The 24,746-nt window shown below is 33.3% G+C and overlaps 1 protein-coding gene across 4 annotated transcripts; it reads left to right on the forward strand.

Moving 5' to 3' along the window:
- The first annotated feature begins 1,645 nt into the window (after positions 1-1,645).
- Positions 1,646-24,401, forward strand: LOC127859843 (uncharacterized). 4 transcript variants are annotated; one of them, XM_052397368.1, is made up of 11 exons: positions 1,646-1,828; positions 16,990-17,166; positions 17,311-17,411; positions 17,689-17,818; positions 17,963-18,082; positions 18,226-18,438; positions 18,985-19,080; positions 19,217-19,291; positions 19,514-19,603; positions 20,543-20,630; positions 22,022-24,401. In XM_052397368.1, the coding sequence occupies exons 1-11, from the start codon at positions 1,774-1,776 to the stop codon at positions 22,629-22,631; spliced, it is 1,755 nt and encodes a 584-aa protein (XP_052253328.1). In that variant the 5' UTR covers positions 1,646-1,773; the 3' UTR covers positions 22,632-24,401. The 4 variants fall into 4 exon arrangements, with proteins under 4 accessions (XP_052253328.1, XP_052253330.1, XP_052253332.1 ...); XM_052397370.1 differs by lacking the exon at positions 1,646-1,828 and adding an exon at positions 2,231-2,436; XM_052397371.1 differs by lacking the exon at positions 1,646-1,828 and adding an exon at positions 6,530-6,591.
- The last annotated feature ends 345 nt before the right edge of the window (positions 24,402-24,746 follow it).

A 24,746-nucleotide genomic window follows, 5' to 3' on the forward strand; every position in this document is an offset into this window, starting at 1 on the left:
GTTACAAGGTAGAAATCCGTCTTTTTGCGCTTTAAATCTTAAAAATAATCGCGTATAGAAATTCTACTTTCGGTTTTAAATTAAAAAAATAAATAAATTACTTACTAACTAGGTTATAAATTTAATGACAATTTTGTACATTTTCAAATTGCACCTATATGTATTGATTAACATGTATTTCATTTCAAGTTGTGTGGCTTTAAGTTAACTCAATGATACACGTTTTACATGAACAACCCTATCTCGCGAACCGTTAACTTCCTTGTACAGTTGATATTTTAAGGAAACGTGATAACCAGTGACAAAAGCAGTGTGCTTATGCAATGGTTAATGTTGTGTATTGCTGGTGATTTTAAAAATTTAACGTTAATACATTTACTGTTAAAGGTTAATTTTATGTTTGCTTTAAAATTATTTCAAACAATGTTCGACCAAATTACATCGTAATCACATCGAATAGCATGTATATAGCAACTAATACGTATGCATTATTTATTGATCGACAACGCTCATCTTGTGGTTATTATGCATGAAATGAGTATTTTCTATTTAATTTAGGAGTTAATGCAACGACAATGTTTTAAGCATTGGTCAAAGTTTTGATTCAAATGAGCATGATTTGAACACAATCGATATAAGACCACCAAACATTGGGCCTTGCTATTTTAGCCCTTAGGGCACGATTTGCACAAACTTAGTATACAACTACCAAGTTATGTTATACACCATATATCACAATGAGGTCTAATGCGGTAGCAGAAAGACATATTTTTTAAGTTTGAATATTTTATAACCTATAGTCAGCTCTGTCAATCCCCATATGCAGCGGACAGAAACTAGTAGAATATCTGTAAAAGAGATTAAAAAAATAATCATTTTTAAAAGAAGAATTTTTTTTTAATCTGCCAAGCGGTTCAGGAGATTTCGTTTGAATGAAACGACATTCGACTCGAGACGGAAGACGCACGCTAAACGAAAGTCGATCCTAAATGGTTACACGTGCACTTTACACCATTTCAATGTGATATACCCACTTATACAGTTACAAGTTGATAATTCTTCAATTGTTCAAGATTTAATCCGAACACTAATAATTAAGGTACACAAATTAACAAAGGTCAATAACTATAAAAATGAAGGCAATAGTTATGTCTCTTGTATTTCGCACTTTTCCGCAATTACATGTATTTACATGTGTGAAGTTTAAAGTGTGAATCTCCTTTAAGTTTTTTAAAATAGGCCCCAGACCATAACGCTGACGTGTGCCAGAAACCAAAATACGTCCGGACGACTTGATACAGTATACCGCCTAACCCTTTTTGCCGACCAATCATCTTTGTTTAGCGGGCGGTATTACTAGACTATAAGTTTGTCACCTGCCTTCAAACCTATCTTATTTGACTAATATATCTTGTTTAAACATATATTGACTAACAGCAGGTCGCCGCTGACGTCCAAATGGTGTTAGGGAAATTACCAAATAGTAACAACATCATCTAGGAAGAATTATATCATTATATTACGGAACAAAAATAGAAGACGATTTATTTTTTGGGGGTACAATGGATATGGCTGAATAATAGATTATGAACACGTCTCGCTTATCCATTACCGCAATATTTAAACATGACTAAGTTTTTTCTATCAACACATTAAAACACGCAGTTAAAATGTCGACTTCGTTTATATGACCGCGAACCTGCGCTAGTTGGTCGGAGTTTACTTCCTTATTCAGTCAGTTTAAATCTTTTGGAGCGTAAAGAACGAACAATAATGTGGAGTAACACACGTGCGTGTGTTTTTATACTTGCTACCGTTACAGTAAACGGTAAATAGTTTTATGTTCATATTTATGTGCTCACAAATATAACATGTGTTTACCCTTTAACTGTTGTGACGCTATGGTGTTTTACCTAAATATATTATTCTTGTGTAGATCTATTAAATGTGCAGGCAAGTGAAAGTAAGAGTATTTATTTGGTTAAGAATTTTAATTAAGAATCAACTGTTAATTAACATTCCATATCTTTCATTTCTAATAGAATTTCTGATGTAATTTTATCCCTTGATGTTGTGGTGGATTCAAGCATTATTTAAAAATATGAAAACGTGTACTTTAGTTGCATCAGCAGGACATACATCTAACAATCACGAAATGGGCATTAATGTATGACACTTGATACATTGCGCAACACATTTAGTGATAATTAATCTTAATTAGAACATGAATTGACGTGTCTCAATAATGTGAAGCTTGTTTTCAAGTGTTGTAAAGCAGTGTATAGTGTAACACTGGCAAGATTTTATAAACCATAGGCAGGTGAAACGCAGTTCATACTAAGTGAGCTGGTTTTAAAAGTTGTGTACACTTTCAATCAGTTTATTGATTGTGATCTCGCGTTAAGTGAATACTTGACAAAGCGATCAGGAACACGGGTAGGCAGTGTTATTGATTTTTCTGAAAAGTATTGTTGCTAGATTATCGCATTTAGTTTGCTGTTGAATGTATTCTGACAACCTTGATTTAAGCCATTTTCATCTAAGCAAGTAGCACTCACAACCCTGGTTCACCGAGAAATTTAGGAATAGTTGATGACGTTCCACGTAGTCATATCATCATTTCAATCATATCACCTACAAATTGTTACCCGGTTGTGCATGTTTACCTTTGAACTATTAGTAGCAGAATACAACATAACTCATTTATTTAAAACAATGATGGTCTATTATTTTTATAAATTACGTTTCAAAGTATGGTATATTTCGATAGTATTCATGAAATCTGACAGCGGTAGCGCTGTGTAATGTGTGAGTTTTCGGCGTGTACAATTTAATCTTGTCCAAACGTACTTCAACGTATGCACGAACATTTTCTGTATCCGTCGTTTTTACATCTTTGGATAATTAAAATCTCATTCAACATTAATGTAAAATTGTGTAATTATCGACGTTGATATGAAAAATGGCGTTAAACAAGCATTATTGACCGTTGTAGCGGTCCATTTTTCCCCCCGGCCATTCTTCCCCCCCCCCTCCCTAGGCCAAATTTCCCCCCCCCCTACTTAAAGAATTAATTGCAACATGACTCTTGGCCATTTTTTCTCCCCTCGGCCAATTTCACGCCCTACATAAGAAGTAATTTTAACATGACTCTTGGCCTTTTTTTCTCCCCTCTGCCAATTCCCCCCCTCCCCATATTTAAGAATTTATTGCAACATGACTTTTGGCCATTTTTTCTCCCCTATGCCAATTCCCCCCCCCCATAATTAAGAATTTATTTAAACATGACTCTTGACCATTTTTTCTCCCCTCGGCCAATCTGTCCCCTCCCTACTTAAAAATTTATTGCAAAATACTCTCTGACATTTGTTTCTCCCATTTGCCGATTCCCCTCCCCCTGCTTAAAGAATCAATTGCAACATGCCTCTTGATCATTTTTTCTTCCCTCGACCAATTGTCCCCTCTACTTTAGAATTTATTTTAACATGCCTCTTGGCCATTGTTACTCCCCTCTGCCAATCTCTCCCGTGCCCCCCCCCCCCCACTAAGGAATTTATTGCAAAAAGACTCTCGGCCATTTTTTCTCCCATTGGCCAATTTCCCCCCCCCCTACTTAAAGAATTAATTGCAACATGATTCTTTGCCATTTTTTCTCCCTCAGCCAATTCCCCCCCCCCCCACCCCCTCTACTTAAGAATTTATTTTACATGACTCTCAGCCATTTTTGTCCCATTCACCCAATTCTTTCCCCACCTAAATTATTTATTTTAACATGATCGCGACTGTCTGCCATTTTTCTCCCCTTGAGCAATTCACCCCCTCTGTACAGATGTGCTTGATAGAATAATACAAGTATCAAGTTAATAAAAGGGCAATCAAGGTCAAATGTCAAATCGGGTTAAAATATCTTTAGTACTTTTTTTAGCAACTGTCAATCAAATTCTGTTGTTAAACTACTTTTACATGGTAGGGGGAAAAAACTTGCCAGGGGTGAAAAACTGGCCGAAAAGTGAAGAAAAAATGTAAAAGATCAGTAAAATAAAAGATAAGGGGGTGGAGGCAGTTTTAGCAACTCTCCATCAGGTTCTGTTGTTAAAACTACTTTAACAAGGTAGGGGGGAAAACTTGCAAGGGGGGACAAACTGGTCGAAAAGTGAAGAATAAATGTAAAAGATAAGTAAAATAAACGATAAGGGGGTGGAGGCAGTTTTAGCAACTTGACTCCATCAAGTTCTTTTGTAAAAACTACTTTTTCATGGTAGTGGGGAAAAACTGGTCAGGGGGTAAAACTGGACGAAAAGTGAAGAATACATTTAAAACAGAAGTAAAATAACAAATAAGGGGGTACAGGTAGTTTTAGCAACTCTCCATCAAGTTCTGTTGTTTAATCTACTTTTACAAGGTAGGGGGGCGGGGTAACTGGCCAGGAGGAAAAACTGGCCAAAATGTGAATAATACATGTAAAAAATAATTAAAATAAACAATAAGGGGGTGGAGGCAGTTTTAGCAACTCTCAATCAAATTCTGTTGTTAAAACTTCTTTTACATGGTAGGGGGGAACAACTGGCCAGGGGGGAAAAATAGCCGAAACGTGAAGAATAAATGTAAAAGATAAGAAAAATAAAAGACAAGAGTGTTGAGGCAGTTTAAGCAACTCTCTATCAAATTCTTTTGTTAAAACTACTTGTACAAGGTAGGGGGGAAAAACTGGCCGGGGGGGAAGGAAACTGGCCGAAAGATGTAGACGGAAAGATATATTAAATGAAAACAATCAGGGGGGGGGGGAAGACTTGGACTAGGGGGGGAAGAATTGGCCTAGGCTACTTTTTCCCCCGGGGAAAAGTGGCCAGGGGGGGGGGGGGGAAATGGCCTGTTACACCGTATTTAAGATATAAAGTATAATGTCCGTTGCTAGATCGATGCTATGTATGAATATATGGTTATTTTATGTTGTATTTTTACTGCTTTAAATATGAAACATATTTTGGTATATTTGTTCTAAGATCACTTTTTATTTCCCCTGATCAATGGTTTATTCTCACAAAAACATATATGATATGACTTAATAACTAACAAACGGGTTAGAGTAAAAAAAAAAGGAAAACAAGACATATTTTTAAAGGTCAATAAAGCAGCACATTATTTATTTTTAGCAGATTATGAATATCATTAGGTATCTATCACGATATTCAGTTTGTTCAAAATATCTCCATGTAAATGCAAGGGATTTGAATATTAATCGTAAATACTTCGAAGACTGTTGAACGTATGTGCTGATCAGACTGCTGCCAATCTATTTTTCAACAGACTGTTAAAGATATATGTTGCACAAACCATTTGACGCTTATGATACATATAATACGTTGCGTATATATTGCACATAATAAGAAACGTATTCATTTCAAAGACTGTTCAACATAATATTTTTCAACACAGTTTAAAGAATGCGCACCGTGTACAAACAACAGGTAAAGAGCTGTTTATTAACAATACGTCCGGCGGAGGCGATCGGTTTTTACTATGGCCATTTTCTCACATATATTCAGTAAAATGTTTTGAAACACTGTTTAACAAGAGTTATTTTCTCATCATTATGAACATACTAACCCTGCATTCAAACTTTAACTGTCAGTTTCTGACTTGTATGTCGCTAAATTGTTTTTGGTCTTTGTAACAACCTATTGTTATTAAACATGCAATAACGCGAGCGAGTGCCTATAACATATAGTTTCATGGTCAAATAATTCGCCAATCCCCATAACCTGACAATTTGTCCCCACGACTAGCCGGTAAATAATATTACATGATTCAAATAACTTGTTTAAGCATTGCTTTAACAACATCAAAAAAGAAAGTAAAAGAAAACTATGGTGCTTAACTGGTAACTTGTAGCTGGTAGAAAAAACTTGTGTTTCGATGTTTATATAATTTCATATCCTCAACATAGTTTGTATACGGATCATTTCATCGATTCTTTTTGGTAAAGTCAGTGTATCTTTTATATGAATACGATGACACCACGTGAACAACCGCAGAGTTATAGGGCTACATTTTTAATGAGCAACACTCAATGACAGTTTTAAAGTAGGATTAAACTACTAACTTTGACGTATAAAAGCGTTAATCGAATAATAAAGCTAAGCGAATTCAAAGTGGATACCGGAAAGACATTGAGAAGTTATACACGCTCAATTTCATGTTTGTGTTTATAAATACAGTGTTATGTATATACATCTTTAATCAACTTTGAGCCCGATAGATGTCAATGCTTTTTACAAAATATCTTATGTAAAATTAAACACATTCGGAAGCATCCAGAACAAATATGTACGCTGAATTTCTTAGTATCTAACATGATGACTTTAAATTGTTGATACATTCGACCCAATAAAATCCCCGTTCAGATAAAAACGCTCGTAATATGATAACGACCTACACTAACCGCTGTATCAAACTATGTAAATACTCTAATACTATATGCTACAGATTACAAATAATAAATACTCGCGGATGGTAAGAAGATAAACATTATAAAAACAAAGAGGACATGTATTTATAGGATGTTATAAATCACGCAACAATTAGACACAGGTATATTTATTAAAAGTTATCGTAGCTCTACAGCAGGAGTTACGCGACATTACAGCCGTTATTCTTTATAAAAAGTTAAGATGTACTTTTCTCAAATCAGTTGAAGGGGATAGAAATCCCCGTTTTATATTTCAAGAAATTCATACAATCTTAGGCCGAAGAAAACATGTTCCTTATTAGTTAGCTGGTTTGAATAGTAGGTACAATTTCAGCAAGTTCATCGATTTAGATGTCGCGTTAAGTGGCTACTTAATACATCATACATATACAACGTATCATTCGATTTGCTTCAAACGAGAGTTGCTAAATCTGATTAAGCTTGCTCTTAAATATATCCAGACGACCTTGAAGGCCATTTTTAATTAATTTTAATTAATCTACCAGATTGACGAAAAAAGAATAGTTCTAAAATACCGCATTTTCTTCAGTTATTAGTTTACACTGATTAAAATATTGATTAAAATATCACGACTGGTATATTACATTACTTGAAAAAGTTCATATTTTCAGTATATTTGGTAATCAAATTTCGCGATGTGAAATCGAAAGTACTTCGCGAAAATAGGTGGCATAGCGATAAACACACTATAAATAACACAAGTAGATAGATCATTTTATATATTAAATATATACAATTCACTACGAATGCACAATTCCCGGGTTTACCACGCGACGATGATGATTACCAATTTTTTCAAGTAATGTAACATTACAGTCGTGATATTTTAATCAATATAAACTAATAATTGTAAAAAACCCGCAATTTTAGAACTTTTATTTTTTTCATCAATCTGGTTGACAGTCCCTTTAAACAAGTCGCATCGATATTTTTGATTCCGTATGATCAGAGGGGGTAATCACGTGATAGTCAAGATGGCGACATCCATACCGAGACAGTTATTTTTCGCCGTTTTATACCCTTTATTACTTCTGTTTATTTTGTAAATGACGCTCACTTTCCAGACATATCAGTAAAATGGTGATTAGCGTTTATTATGTATTTAAATTCGCTTTATATCTTGACTTTACTCCCCGCAAATTCTCTTAGTGGAGCCCTAATTAGGTCATTCCGCTAAGAAATTTTGCACCGAGTAAAGTCGAGATATAGAGCGAATATAAAAGCCAGTAACTTTCTTCCTAATATGGCTGGAAAGTGAGGGGCATAAAAAATAATAATAAAAGTAATAAAGGGTATAAAACTACGAAAAATGTCTGCCTCGGCATGGACGTCTCCATCTTATCTGTCACGCGATTACCCCCTCCGATGATCTTCACAGAAGTTAACGAATGATTCACGACGACACACTTTCTGGTATCATCATATTTACATGTATTACCTCACTGTCACATTGTAAAACAATTTTGTTATACTTATAGCTTTTAAACATTAATTGCATGCAAAGTAAACTATTCATAAAATAGCAAGTATGTTGTCTTATTATTAGAGTTACGCTTCAAAGTATGCTATACATTCATATAACGGTAGAAATGAAAACAATACTCTGAAAGCATTATCGCAGTATCACGTTGGAGTGGTATATATATATATATATATATGCATCGGGCATGCTACACATAAAACATATGGAAGGGAATGTCCGCCAGCCAATTCGTTTTTGCTAAATGACAATTGCATATAGCATCATGACAAATGCATATTGCTTAACGACAAATCCATGATGACATATTACCATTACATTTTGGTACATGACGAATTATTTTTGTATTGTGCTATTCGTTACCAACATATTGTTTGTACATTCCGACTTTACACTAGTAATTACACTAGTAATTACACTAGCAATTACACTAGTATTATCACTAGCAATTCAACAAAACGAAAGCAATATGCACTAAGCATGCTGCAAGGCATGACGCAACACGAAATTAATCAAATGCGCGCACGCATATATAAACGCACGCATACACGCGTATGCACACATTCAAACACGTGCGTATCGAGCACTGACAACGCGGTCATACAACTAAGTGTCATTATGTCTTAAAATCTTTGAATATATCATATTCTTTCAAATACACTTTTCTGATCGAATACATCTCTTTGCGGTATTTACTATCAGCAAAACAAGCTCGGACGCCAATATAATTGTTTCCACAAAAGTAGTCTTCACGCCGGAAATTATCGTACACCTGCTAGATTTTTTTTGTCTCCCTGTATTATATTTGCGCTAGAACGTTATTATTGGTTCTATCTAATAAAATAACGCTGTACATGCATAGAAAGATCATCGAAGCAACAAAGTAAACTGCACTTAGGCGAGCACAGAAGTAAATAGCAGTGGTATAAATTAACATTTCAATATTGCGAAGCTGAACGCAAATTTCATTACACCAAAAACAAATAGTATTCATTAAGGGACCGAACATACGCCTTAAGGCGCATTAAAAATTAATTGTTTCTATAGCAAATGCAAGAAACAAACATACACTTGTAATGCAACAGAATTCAAATGCAAGTTATCATACGTCAAAGTGGAGTTGGCAATAAGGAATACAAATTGTCATTTAGAAATATGAAATTGTCATTTAGCAACAAGCATGTACTGGCGGATAAACCATTCCATAAAAACATTAACTATGTGGAAGATCTCCTTAACTTTTTGCAAATGATTTGCTTGAGTTTCAAGTGGAAAACGCTCCTTTAATTATTGTGTATATATATATTGTCTACTGCAGTAAGTACTCGTTCTAAAAAAGCACAGGTTGTACTGTATTAAGTCATAACAATGTATTGAAGATGTTTGCTGACGTAATCAACATTTATAGGATTTTTCGTCATGCCACACGAACGGATACATATATTCAGATGTTAATATAGCTTTTGTTTGTTGCGATATAACTTATGCTTGATATGAACATCGTGAGATGGTAAGACGAATGAGCATAATACAAATGCTTATGTTGAAATGCAATCCTCAATTGAATTACATTCCATAGAATGTATGTTACGAAGTATGATACAACACATGTTTGACTCAACAATTTATCTGCATAACATTGGTCGATTTTAGCGTAATATGTCACTTAAAGTTTTAAATCATCGACTTATTATTTGCTGCGTTATTACCCGCAAAAAAGTTTGAATTTCATAACGGACTTAAGTTTTGAGGAAATATGGTCGTTGTAAATAAGTACACTTGAGGCATTTGATTTAGTTAGCCGTGTGCATGTTGAAATATGTTCTCTCCGTAAAGTTATGTTCGTGTGGGTAAGAGTACTGCGACGAACAATTAATTGCCTAAAGCTACTTTCTAATTATTACAGATTCACTTTAAAAGTAATTGTTCGTTGCAATATCAAGACACATGTGCATTATGCGTTTTGTGTATACTCACTATAAACTAAGTAACTGCATTTTGAGATACTTTAATTCTGATCTGTATTTTGTACTGGTTCTTCAAAATATTGAAAGGTCAAATTGTTTATCTCTTTCACTCGCATACAGCATATGGTTGCAGTTGATTACGCTATCAACTGGATAAAGTTCACGTTACATTAACAATTAAAACTACGTCAACTCTTTTATTTCACAAAGCACTAACTAAAAAACGGTATTCTAACAAATAGGAACAACTAGTGTAAATACTAATGTACTAAATCAATAACACATGTGTCTTTCATTGCTGGCATTTCAAAATTTAAAGGTTTGTATGTACACTTTCTCTTTCTGTTGATGATTTTTATTTTCAAGTATTGGCAAAATATTGGAATCGATGAACGTCAACAAAGTCTGTCAAATTTGTCAATTCTACCGTAAACAGATCGGAGAACTTATAATAATAATAATAATAATAAAATCTTTATTTAAAGAAGATAGACTTGTTAAGAAATACATCAGATGAAATTACATAATATGCAATTTATATAATACATTTCTTATTTTCAACAAGGTCTTCTAACAAGAAACAATTTACAACAAATACATCATATTTCATCTTGAGCAATAAGAACAAAACATAAAGAATCATATATGCATACACATATAATGATATATATTATAATTAAAAACAAAATGACAGACATAAAACTACAATAACCATTTATGCAAGAACAGTATTTAAACATTAAACTAATGTTATTTACTAAAACAACATGAAGCATGTTCAGTTTATTTCATAAAGTGTGGAAGAAAGATAAGCTTTTAATTTTTTCTTAAATGTAATTAAATTGTTTGTTTGACGTATAGATTGGGGTAACGAATTCCAAATTGTTTTGCTAGAAAATTCAAACGATTGTTTGAAATAGTTTGTTTTTGGTATTCGCACTAGCTTTAAATCCCCCTTTTCGCAAGATCGCAAGTTATAGTGAATATTTTGTGATGGTGTCAAAAGGTCACGTATGTATGTTGGGGTTTGATTGTGAAATGCTTTAAATACAATAACTGACGTGAAATAGTGATTACGCTGTTCGAAAGTCAACCATTTTAGATCTTTAAATAGTGTTTTTGAATTTGTGCTGTACTTTTTATTTAAAATATGTGCACCACAACGCTTTTGTATTTTGACTATTCTATTAATTTCCGTTTTGGCCGCTGAACTCCAGGTAACGCATGCGTAGTCGGATATAGGTGAGATATAACCATTATAGAAGAGCTTACGCATTTCAAGGGTTAAATATGGTTTTATTTTTTGCAAAAGAAACATTAAAATTGTATCTGAAATTTTAAGTTTTAGATCTGTCATGTTTTGAGCTTTCCGTTTTGACCCTAATACCATACAAGTAGTTTTTAGTGGATTAATAATCATGTTATTAGTTTGGCACCAATCATTTACAATTGAAAGATTTGTTTGTAGCTTATTTTGAAGTGTTTGAATATTTGTTCCCACAGTGTGCAATGTTGTATCATCAGCATACATTGCAGAATCACATGTAAGATCTAGCGAAAGATCATTAACGTAAATAAGAAATAGAAGAGGTCCTAAAATAGATCCTTGGGGAACACCAGCAATGATGCTTTTACAAGTAGAGGTAGTGTTTTCTGCTTTGATAAACTGAAATCGATTGCGGAGATATGAAGAAAATAGGTCGCATGAACTATCATTAAAATGATAAAGTTTTAATTTGTGTAAAAGAACCCTATGGTCCACAAGATCAAATGCTTTTTTAAAATCCAAGAAAATTGTACCTACCAGATTTCCATTATCAATTTGTTTAAGCCATGAATCAACTATATTAATCAATGCTGTTTGACAAGAATGATATTTGCGAAAACCCGACTGGGTTTTGTTTAATAGACCTGTAGATTCTAGATATATATGCAATTGTTTAGCTATATGCTTTTCAAATATTTTAGATATAGTAGGTAAAAGTGATATTGGTCTATAATTATTGGGATCTTCTACCGATCCACCCTTGTATAAAGGTATTACGTTTGCAATTTTAAGCATGTCGGGAAAGGTTCCATGTGATATACAGTTATTTATAAGAGCAGTGATTGGTTGTATAATGAAATCTTTGCAAAGTTTAATAATGCTGGGTCCTATACCATCAGCCCCAGCAGATTTGTTTGAATGAAGTTGATTAATTAAAGTACTAACTTCTGATGTGGTAATAAACTGAACAGAGAAATGCTTAGACTCTAGCTTAGCATCCAGATATGTTTTTAGTGAGTGGAAATCGTGTTCAGCAAATTTAGTCTTTTTAATAAGTTTCGAGATGTCAACAAAGTGATCATTAAGTGCATTAGCTACATTTGTTTTACCAGATATTATCCGATCATCCTTCCTTATTACATTTGGCAAAATAGAGGATTCTGTGTGTTCATTTGATGCTAATTTAATAGTTTTCCAGAGCGATTTCGCACTTGTTTTGTTTTGTACCGCATTCGAAAAATATTCTTTTTTAGCCATTTTGATTGCACTGTTACATTTATTACGCCACAACTTATATTGTGGCCAATTAGATTCACGTTTATATTTATCCCTTAAAGACCTTGCTTGTTTTACGTTTTCGTTGTACCAACCAGGTTGTTGTAATCTCTTCACTTTTTTATATTTGATAGGGGCATTCTTATTAAGGACTGAGTTTAATATGTTATAAAATACTTCAAATGCCTCATTAGCATCCTCTATTGTTTCAACCATATCAAAATTAGCATTTGCTAAGTCATTTTGAAAATTGATTTCATTAAATTTGTTAAAACATCTGTACTTAATAATTTTATGATCATCTGTTTTAACAATTTTACCTTTGACGCTTAATGTAAAAACTACTGGGTAATGGTCACTTATGCCTATTTTTGGTATGATTATCTCAGAAATGTTGTCATATTTTGAATACAAATGGTCTAATATTGATGATGAACGTTCCGTAACCCTTGTTGGAAAAGACACGTGTTGTTTTAAATTAAAATCAGTGATAAGTTTTTCCCATTTCTTATTGTTAAATATGTTTTGGCTTAAACAATGAAAATTAAAATCCCCGGTTGAATACATATTACAATCTTCCATGTCTGCCTTATTTATCTGTAATTCAAATGAGTCAATCCAAGATTGAGGGCTATTTGGTGGGCGATAAACAAAGTTAATTAGATATGGTTTGTACTTTACAATGTTGATTTGTAGCCAAATAGATTCAATATCGTCACTTTCTAAATCATGTCTACGTACAAAAGAGATGCTATCTTTTATATAAACTATTATACCGCCTCCAGCAGAAATAGCCCTATCACGTCTTACAATGCTGTAACCGGAAATGGATATTGTATTAATCTCCGTTTTATCATTTAAAAATGTTTCACAAAAGCCTACTATATCTAAAGAACTATTTTCGTGTAAGTAAACACGAATTTCATCCAATTTAGGCAATAAATGTTGGATATTCAAATGCATAATATGCAAACCTTTATATGTAAATGGAATATAATAATCATTATTTATGTTACATTTTAAAGTAGATTGTATGTGAGATTCCATAAGAACGTTACTATCCAGGGATGATATATCAGTGTCTAAATTATTTATTGTGCTACATTTAATATTATTCAATCTTAAGCAATGTGGTTTATGTTGATTTGTATCATCATTAGCAATAATTAAACTACACTTACATTTGTGCGAGTCACATTGGTTACATACCGACGAAAAAATGTCAAATTTATTTGTGCTATATAACGATGTAGTACGTCTGTCATCAGTAACCTATTGTCTTTTGGGTAGTCTGCAGTCACGTGTAACATGATTTTGACGTCCACAGTTCGTGCAGTGTCGACTGTTTTCATGATTGACGTGTCGACGAACGTACCGGAAGTCACGATTTTCATTATGACAATCCTGATATTCACTCCGGGTGTCCAGGTGTGCGTTCCTTAGATCATGCTGCCTGAAGAAGTTATGGTGCCCATTACGGAAGTCATGATGCCCTTTCCGGAAGTCATGATAACCGTTCCGGAAGTCACGATGCCCGTTCCTAAAGCCATGAAGCCCGTATTGGAAGTTCGGTTTAGCGCTCCGGTATTCACGATGCCCGTTTTTGAAGTCACCGTTAGAAGTTCGCCTCCGCTGATTTTGATCAAGTTGACGATGTTGTTGTTGTTGCTGCTGCATTCTTTTCTTAGTTATATGCACTACTTCATTGATTGCTGCCACAAGTGAACTTGATCCATAATTACTTGGGTGAATTCCATCAGGTCTGAATAGTCGATTCGCCAATTGTCCGTTTCCGTACACAAAACAATTATAACAATCGATCAGCTTTACCGGAAGTTCGCTTGATACATCTTCTAGCATTGAGTTGAAATCGCGTACATCAACATCACGTCGAGGACTTATTTTACAAATAAATATTTCACAATTTGTTTGATCTTGAATGCATTGCGAAGTCTGCAAGATTACATCTTTGATTATTGAAATTGGCTGGCCATTCGAGACATCATTCCCACCAGCAAATATTATTATTTTTGATAAGTCAAAGATATTCATTTTTCGCAGCTTTTCACAGATATCCAGCATTGTCTTCCCTGGCAAAGTGCATATGTCCACAGATTCGCATAATCCTCGCTTATTTATGCCTCTCAAAATTGAATCTCCAATCAGTAACGTCTTCGACGTTTGTGGCGTAATGTTCGATCTATGCTCGCCTTTATTGGTTTCTTCTTCAAAATGCACAGTACTTTCTTGTATATCGGAGATCGCTTGTGGGCTAGGCTCAAGTGTCATTTGTTCGGTTTCTAGTAATGTGTCATTTTCAACGGAATCATCGGACATCCGTTTACTTGTTGCTTCTACAGAGCCATTCCTATAACCTTTGGAAAGAACACTTGGTAGGGAGTTTGCCTTAAGTATATCTCCGAGCGATTGAAATTTTTTCTGTACAGATATATTTAATTGGTCGAGTGTTTGCTTCAGGTCTTGAACGTTTTCCTGTAAACAATCGCATTTGTCTTCCGTACCTCGGGAATTCGTTGTACTAATTACTTTTACACTATGGATAATGTCTTTCATCTCATTGAATCCGCGATTGGTGTTTAAGCTGTGCTCACATACATCTTTGCGCATATCACTTACAGACTTTTGAATGGTTTGAATCAAACAAAAAAGTGTTTCAAAATCAAATTCAATCCCAGTGCTCTCCGTTTGAGTACTTGCGTCAATTTTCACGTGTTGAACTTTTAACACCGATTCGAAATGTTCAGGTTGCTTGGTATTTACCATGAAATTGAAATCATTTATTTCCGGTCTCAAACAACATACATCTTTTTCTTCAGTTTGTTTATTTGTCAACACTAGCATGCATTCTTGAAGAATTTCTTGAAATTTTGCGTTCACTTCATCGACGGTCAAGTTTTCTGTTATTAATTTATTTGAAGTGAGTTGTATGATTTCTAATAAGTCACTTTCCGCAAACTGATTCACCATTTTCCCATTAACCAGACACGAACATTTTGTGTGATACAAGTTAATTGTATACACACCATTTCTTCCGGATGATAGCCTGTATTTAGTTTCCACTAAACTACCAATATTATCATACACTGGTGTTTTTTGACATTTAAATTTCAAAGTTTCAGACTGGTAAAACTCATCAGCACAGCTTTTGAAAAGTTCATACATACCAGTACTAAATTCGATTTTCAGCCCACCACCAGTCACCTTGACAATCGCGTGGTCCCTTGTGGTCGCATAGAGTTTCTTTCTCATTGCCTTTTCACTATTTAACTCGTAGTCTCTTGTTTCCATCGGTCCACTTGTTGTTTCAAGTCCGGATTTTTTTGTAGCGATCAACGCGCAATTCTGTATCCGTTCTGCCATGTTCAATTGGTATCAAAATGACCGCTGTCAAATACTCTATTATTTACATTAAATTTCACATTGATATCATTGTTATTTTCTGTAAAATCTTAGATAAAGCGCATAATTTAACGGAGCTTTTTAAAACTTGTTATGCCGGAACTTGTAGATTATATGTATGGCGATTTCAAATGTAATGTTGTCAATACATCGCTGTATTCGATTACAATGTATCTCGGCACAACCGGTCAATGGTAGAGGTCCGAATTCAAGTATGAGAAAAACAATTATTTTTTTGGATAACCCAGCGTATTGGTTAAATTATGATATAATGATACAAATATGATATTGAATGGTGTAACACGGGATTGAGAATGAAAACGTGTGTTGCTTGTGGACGAGGAAGTTGCTAGGAAGTTGCAATTTCAAAAAGAACAGGAGAGTGCAGAAAAAATGTACGGGTTAAAACTGATCTTGATTTTTTTTTTCGCTTTGATGTACAACTAGTATGCCTATTCGATGCATTCAACAAAAGTTATGACGACATAAATAACGTACAATCTATAAATTAGTAGTGCATATACCAATTTAATTAATTGATAAGTATGGTGTAACGAAACGTACAAAGCATCGATACCCACACGAACAAACTAAAAATGCTCTCGTATATTTTTATAAATATAGAAACAAAAAACAGCCGAAATAAACTTAATATATGGGTTTTTCAGAAAATATTAGACTTCTTCAAGCGTATCTGAACTTTCTTACATAACGAACTTGATATTAATACAGTTACATGCATGTTTACATAGTCTCGGTTTTACGAAAAAATATACCCGTGAAAGACGAGTGATTCCATGACTATAACAACACCTAAGCAAACCCACCCAACGAAAACTGTCTAAGACAGAAAACACCTGAATCAATTCGAACAAAAAAGGCCGCCCATGTATACACATAAGAAATACAAACAGCGGCACTATCAAAGAAGCCGACGTATTCGTCCAACTCAATCTATGACTCCAATGCAACACGCCCTATTGAAAATGTTTAAAAAGCTGATATGTAAAATGTTAAAAAATATCCAGATTTATGATGTTATAATAGCTTATTAACCATAACAATAAAACACATATCCAACATATTCCAGCTTCAGATATCATCTACACTATATCCAATTGGACTGATGCAGGTTGCACGCTCGCTGTTCCGAAATTGAAGTATTCTATACACGGAGGTTGGCAATTGAACGAGACATTGCCTGATATCCCAGCAGACGGATTTTGGATTGGCTACTTAAACGCTACTGTAGCGTTAGACTATCTTGGTAACTACGAGTATATCAATTATGACGAGATAAGTTTTCTTAAGTCTCATTATAGACAAAAGAAGTGCTTAATCGTTTTACTATGTACATTAGGAGGATCTTGTTTTGAATTATCAGTATACATGTTCCCTTTTTATGCTTAAGGATGTGCCATAAACAATACTAATGACACAATACATGTGAAAAGCATTGGTGATTGCTGCCATCTATGCATGGGAACTGCCTTTGGGGTTAAAACATCACAAGTCAGTATACTCGTATTTGTTGGATATATAGTAGGCTTTTTAGGAAAATGCTATTCTTTTGAATTTGTATTGTATTCTTTAGCCGGTAAGTTCACTTTTCAGCGAAATGTTTAACTTTTAACACACAGTAATACGATAAATAATGTGAGTACCAATCAGAAATACCCTCTTTAAAACTAGGTTCATGACTTGCGTATGTTAGGAGAACTGAATCAAAAAGCGCGAAGAGTAATTTCTTTTTTGTCTTTTTATAGTTGCAATGTTTGTTTTTGAGCAGCAGGGAAATATCGAATGCGTGTGCATGGCGAAGTTTGGTAATCTAAACGAAACGTCATGTACCTACAGCTGTGATCATCAATATATGTGTGGAAAAGAAAATAAGTACGCAGTTTATAATATTATTAAAGGTATGAATACTCTAAACTTTCTTACTTTTGACTTTGAATGTTGAAGTATTTTTCACAGTGGTTATATGCAAATGGTTACATGGTATATATATAATATGTATATATATGCATAGCAACATTGTGGTTATGTCTCATCTGTTTCAGTTGAGGCCATGCCCTCTTTTACTTATGGTTTGTCTTGCCTGGACTATTACTATGTAAGTTCCAAATGGGGAACTTGCAGTGGCCGATTTAATAGACTCCTTTGCAGCAGTGTGTTAAAAGGTATATTAACGGGGTCCTTTTATAAAACTATATTAGTTGTATGTTTACGAATAAATACTTATTTAAATTTTAAATAAAAATTTACTAGTGTCATGGGTTAATACACAGTTACAATAAGGAAATCTTTTCGTTTTGTTGTTGAGATAACAACCGAGTTGCTGCGGTCCAAGATGTGAATGAATTGCCGACTTCATGGTCTGAAGCAAATATAGTTTGTTTGAACAATGGGCTGATGCCGGCAACAATTGAAAGTATACAAAATGGACAGAAATTTGGGACATTTCGTCAATCAGATGATCAACCTCACTGGACAGGGGTTATACAAACGCATACTTTGCTAAATGCTGACAATCACGGTAATGGCTTTGTTTAACTTATTGGGAAAAAACACTTTATTCAATATAAATAAAAGAATAATAACAAATAATGAACAGTAACATCTCCACCTAGATTTATAATATATGATGATGCGTAATATAAATTAAGTACCTTATTCACATTACACTACATTATTCACATGATACATGCTTATTTAACGCATTTAAAACTATCAACCGCTTTGTTGAACATAGCAGGCAACATTTTTTTATGTGCTGTTGCTTTGATTTGGGTATGATATCTCACTATTTAAACTGCGCAGAAGTTATTGCAAAGTTACATTAAGTAACTGATAAATCATTTTAATAAGCATTTAATAAAACGAAGACTTCAATTATGTTTAGGAAAAGCCTGTCAAATTGTTTTCCTTCAGTATCGAGAGTTTTAGTTTGAACTGTTGCCCTAGGCCTTACGGCCTCTGTCAATACTTAAAAATTTAGCAGCGCTACTTCGGAAGAAAACCAGACTGCCATCCGATTAATATGTGTATAATATGAACAAAAACTTGAATGCGTACATTTTAGATCAATGGGCTCTGGAGAAAGTGTTTGCTTTCGTTACAATTGACGGCAACATTGATTTTAAGGTCGACAGACTGAGACACCGACTTTGTATTGGAGGTAATCTATATGTGTATACTAATATTATATCGGGTGTGTTTAGAGCACAACACCATTTAATTACATCATGCAAATGTTTTGAAATGACAAACAATAACACAATAACATGCAAATATTTCATATTCATTTGTTTTAGTACCGCCAGTTCCAAGTACAGTGGAACAAAATACACCATTTACCATGATGGTCACTCAACAACCACCAGCAGATGGTAAACAATCAATTTTGTTTCGTTTATAAGTATGCATGCGTCAACATTACATTTAAAGTGCATAGTTAAAAAAATGGTTACGCCTTTATCATAAAATATTATTTATATACGTGAACAAAACATGTCTAAATGAAATATCAGAAACTAATACTGAACATTATTTATGTGTGTCATTGGTTTAAATATTTTAATCGAAACAATAAGATCAGTTTTGTGTAACAGCTGCAACACAATCAAACACTGCAAAAATAACTTCATGGACTACGACTTTGATGTCAACAGCACAACATACCAAAACATCGCAAGTTCAAGGTACACATTGCCAGTAACTCTTCATTTACGTTAAAACGTCGATATAAATTTTCTGTTTCATAACCTATATTTTAATTTGTTCACCGAGAATGAAATGTTATGTGCAAATAGTAAATATTGTAAAGATGTGTATCACGTTCGGATCACCAAACGGGCAATACATATTTGCAATAGTCAATACTAATGGTAATTGTGCATATTTTGTTTGTTTTTATTGCTGCATTACAAATTTAAATATTGATCATCTGGGATATTTCTCGAAGCAACAGAAACATTATCATTTAAGCAAGCATTAAAAGATGTTTACAACATTTAGTTGAACCTAGTCATTTAAACATTATTATTTTATTAAATTGCCACAACAGTGTTTGCGCACAATTACTATGAAGATTTTTACTGAAAGTTTTGCTAACAAAATGATATAGCCGTAACGAATGATGATCTATCATAATTGTATTTATGGCAGATTAATTTCCTCCATAAGTCGAGAAGTGTTATAATAGAATTTTACACTTATATTGAGGTTTTAGCTTATGTGGTAACATTGTTCGTTTTCTGCTCATACATGAAAGTAAGTATAGCCAAGCTAAAATTAAAATTTATATTGATAAAAACATGCTAGCGTCAAAATTATTTTAATAACTACAAGGTTACAATTTCTCTTGAAGAAGAGTATGACAACTAAAGAACATATTATTATATTAAGTGTCGTATTCGCCCATAAATATATAACTTTAAAGGGTTCTACACAATTTGGAAATAACTTGCTGTTTATGTTGACCGATTTTAAATATGTCGCGTTAACAATAGTATACCTTGAAGTTAATAACCGATAGCTATTGGTATTCAGGAGGAAATAAATCATCATTGATGATAACCCAATATTAATTCGTGTAGTCATGTAAATAATTTATAGTGTGTTTTTACGTTTCTTTACAGAAACATCGACTGTTGCTATCGCAGTTGGTATCACCATCGGATTTATATTCATGATCGCTGGAGTAGTTGTGATTGTCTTATATAAGAGGTTTGTTACACATTTAACTGTTTTTCATGTATTCATGCCGAGACATACGTTATGAATTTACTTAATTGTACACCTATTCGAGATGATGTGAACAACCTTTAATGCCAATACACACTAACGCAATTTATTTTCGTAAGGAACCTGTCCCCAGCTTTTACAGTCCAGTCCATTTACAGATTTTAAAATAATGAGGCAAATATAATATATAATAGCAGACAATAATACTGCATTAAAGGCTATGGTCAAACTGACAGTAAAATATCAAATAATTGTGTGATGTATACGTTTGTTTACCAATGCTATGACGGGAAGGTTTTATAAGTTCCAGTGATTTTTTAAAGGGAGATTATACGATTTGTATATGTGTTAAATTGTAATATATTGATAAAAATATGTTACAATTACACAAAATAGGCAATACAAATTATACATTGAAGACGAATTTCATAAAATGCAGCAAAGACAAATTAGCGCCAAGAGCCAATTGCGACGAAGATGTTTCGTACATAGTTTCCTACAATAACCGAAGCATTCGTCTTTTTTTTAGGATCGGAGTTAGTGTTCGTGTGTCGTATGAATAGATATCGTTGCAGGAAATTAAAATGATCCGTAAAACTAAATTTAGATTCAAATCGTACATGCTTGATATACATGCTTGCGAATTCGATTGTACATACATTTTCGATTTCAGAATAAAATATCTGGCTTATTTCGCATTTTTCGACACATGTTGTTCTTAACTTTTATTTTTATTTATATTGAAATATATGTATAATACCTTTTTACACATTTTATATAAATTCATAAATATTTGACAAAATCGTATAATCTCCCTTTAATATCTAAATTTTTAGTTGTGTTTACTCTTAAATACATATACAATATATCAAATCACGTAATAGAACCAATTAGATAAATGTATTGTATATAAATACCAATTAGATTTATTTAATGTATAATTTATAGTTATTTATGAATGTGTTAGTCCCCTCTGACAGACATGTGACATACACGCAACAAGGTGTCTACTTTATTTTCTGTATTTAGAAAAAATACACAAAACAAACATGTAATGTTATTTGTGAAACTTAAATTCCAATTTTGAAAAACTAAAACAAAAACAATAAAGCGCTTTTTGGTCTCATTTTATCGTGACTCAGAATGTTAATGTTCTTATGCTTCTGGTTTAAAAGTACGACCAGGTTCATCAATAAGTATTGTTTTGGTCCATATGTACAGCAAATGATCATTATCCTCTGAAATATGAATCAATGCCAATGAAGCGGTGACAATAATGCCCTGTTGATGCTACTGAATGTGTATGTATTTACTTATTTTATGCGTTCTAACTGTTGTGTAGTGTATCGGAATAACACGGTTGTTTTTTTTAGAGGATCAATACCTTGCAATAAAAAGACAGAAAATCAGAAACATCTAGAAGACAATCCGGAATTGGAAGAGCATAAGAGTCACGGGAAAAGCATTGAAGAGAATGTGCCTAATCATAATTATTTTATCCTAGAGAAATGTGAGCAATCTATTAAAGACAACGTTGAACGTTACAATGAAGCAAGTGAGGCAAATATGGACGAAGATGATAACACCCTACAAGAGACAGGTGAATCTTTTGAGAAGAACGGTAATTATGACTGTACAACCAATGTTTTAACATCAGGCTTCAATGCCAGAAAACCGGACAATATTTACAACAAACTCAAGATTGGCCGACCAGGCGATTATGATCAAGGAATACAAGGACAGGAAGGGGCTAAGGCTTCAGATGACGATTACGATACAACTTTAGCAGTATTAACCCATGTGAAGGATGACATTAGCGACTATAATCATATACCACTCACTGCTGATAACGCAGACAGAACAGGTGATGACATCAAAGGCAATACAGGTGGCGATTACGATGCCATAAATAGTATGAAGTTCAAGGTCGTCCAATCCGACTCTTCGGACTACACACTCGTTAAGAAAGATCGAATGAACTAAGGATAATTCAATGAGTCAATCAAATATCTCGATATCTTTTTATAAATATTACATAAATGTCGTAGACAGTTGAAGGGTATAGTAAAGGTGGCTTATTAAGGAGAGCTATATAATTCGAGGTCGAATGCTATTTACGGAAATCAACAGTATTACTTGCAGATTTTATTGAAAAATCAAGCGCTCATCACCATCATTTTCGCGTTTATTTTTATAGTATTTACTAATTATTAAGTTTAAAAAAAATGAAAATCCGTGTAATTTGTTGAACACCAAGACGCAATGAACATTTAACAGTAAAGCGCCGTCGGGATATGTTACGTTAAATAGTAATTGCATAAAAAATTAAGCCCGAATAGGTATTTTGGGATTTTACAATCGGAAGTGATGAATAATAGAATAACAAATGTATCTTTATTAGACTAGGTATACAACAATATTATTTGTGTTGCAGTCGATTAAATAAACTTACAAATATGCGTTGGATCCTATCAGAAATATTTCAATTCACGCACATGTTAATTTTATGTCAATAGTGGTCCTAAACGTCATGGTGTTAACAAATAAAACCTTGTTTTAACGTGAATTTTGTTCATTTGAGGTCACAGATGCTAATGAACTTTTAGTAAAATCGATGAATCGCTATATATCTACTTGTTAATGTCTAAATAGGTATTGGCTATACGTGGTTTTGTTATTTAACCTATGCTGTTTTGCAAATTCCCATGACACTCAATAACCCTTATATTTTTACCTCTTGATTAAACGAACGCTTTTCAAGGCGAACGATTGCTGTTGTCATTTTTTCTTTAATTTTTCCATATATAAGAAACCAATTAAATTATACAAATACATTATAAATTATTATCTCGCTGATGGAATTGTACAATTTCACCCTATTGGTTATTTGGATACATATTTGTTCACGTTTTGTATGCGAAATAATAAAAATATGTATACATTAAATACACCAGTCGCGATTAATAATTCTAAACAATATATCACAATCATTTTTTGTCTTGTTTTAACATCAACTGTTTCATTTGAGAAACATAATTATGTAATCACCAGTCAAATGCAATTGTCAAATTGAAATACAAACAAGTTATATGTATGCATCCCATCAAAAGTATTTTATGTCCCCGAATTGTCTAATGTTTAATATCGCACCGAACTTTATACTTTGCCTGGTATTATTCACCAATTCACGTGTAAATACAAATATACCTAAATCCGATTTTAACCTGTAAGGTATCAAAATGACCGTTCTAGCTTGATTATGGTAATGTGTTATGTAGTTTTATGTGTACTGTATTAAATATGCAATTGGTTAGTGTTAAAAATAAAATGCAAGCCAATGCAAAGTATTCCAGATAATGTTTCTTTAGCTGAAAACTTACTATATATTTAACAATAAATGACTTAATAAGACCTGTTTTGGCTGTTTGGACTGACACTTTCAGAACATTACAATTTGAAACCTATCCAACAATAGTTATATGCTAGTTCTTAGCTTTATATTAAAGACGCATTCTTTTACACTTTAATATTTCACGTAACTACAAATTATACCAAGAACTACACATTTAAAAAGATGAAACATGACAAAATACCTGTATATTACTAGTATTCAAGTTATACGTGTTGTATATATCATTAATTACATATGTTCATGTTAAAGGTTTATGTTTAAGTTGTATCTACTATTTAGACTGTCAATACATGATAGTAAAAACATGCGTATTTCCAATCAATAAATATATCTTTAAACAAGATATACTTTCAATTATTATCGAATAGATTTCTAGTTTAAATGGAATACCAGTTCAATAGAATGTGCACATTATTTTAAAACCGATTCAAAGCATTTCAAAATGTATACACTGAAAATATGAATGCGTTAAGTGACAACACGACGGAACGGACATAATAAGTAATGTCTTTTTCAAGAATGCACATTTGTGAACTTCGCGAACATCAATGCTTGTGTTTTCGGAGTTGAGAAAGTCGTCATTGAAAACTTTATCTATAAACGTCTTTAAACGTCCAACGGGATAAACACTGCAAAACTGAGATTTCGCACGCATGGGTACTGTTTTCCTTTTAAATATACATATT

This window comes from Dreissena polymorpha, chromosome 15, assembly GCF_020536995.1.
Source record: "Dreissena polymorpha isolate Duluth1 chromosome 15, UMN_Dpol_1.0, whole genome shotgun sequence".
In the NCBI taxonomy this organism is placed as follows: domain Eukaryota; kingdom Metazoa; phylum Mollusca; class Bivalvia; order Myida; family Dreissenidae; genus Dreissena; species Dreissena polymorpha.

Excerpts from the sequence above, each read along its gene's own strand:
- LOC127859843 (XM_052397368.1), top strand. The coding sequence starts at position 1,774 with ATGTGGAGTAACACACGTGCGTGTGTTTTTATACTTGCTACCGTTACA. Across the intron at positions 18,083-18,225 it reads TTGCAGCAGTGTGTTAAAAG|ATAACAACCGAGTTGCTGCG; the intron begins GTATATTAACGG and ends TTTGTTGTTGAG. Across the intron at positions 18,439-18,984 it reads GCTAAATGCTGACAATCACG|ATCAATGGGCTCTGGAGAAA; the intron begins GTAATGGCTTTG and ends CGTACATTTTAG.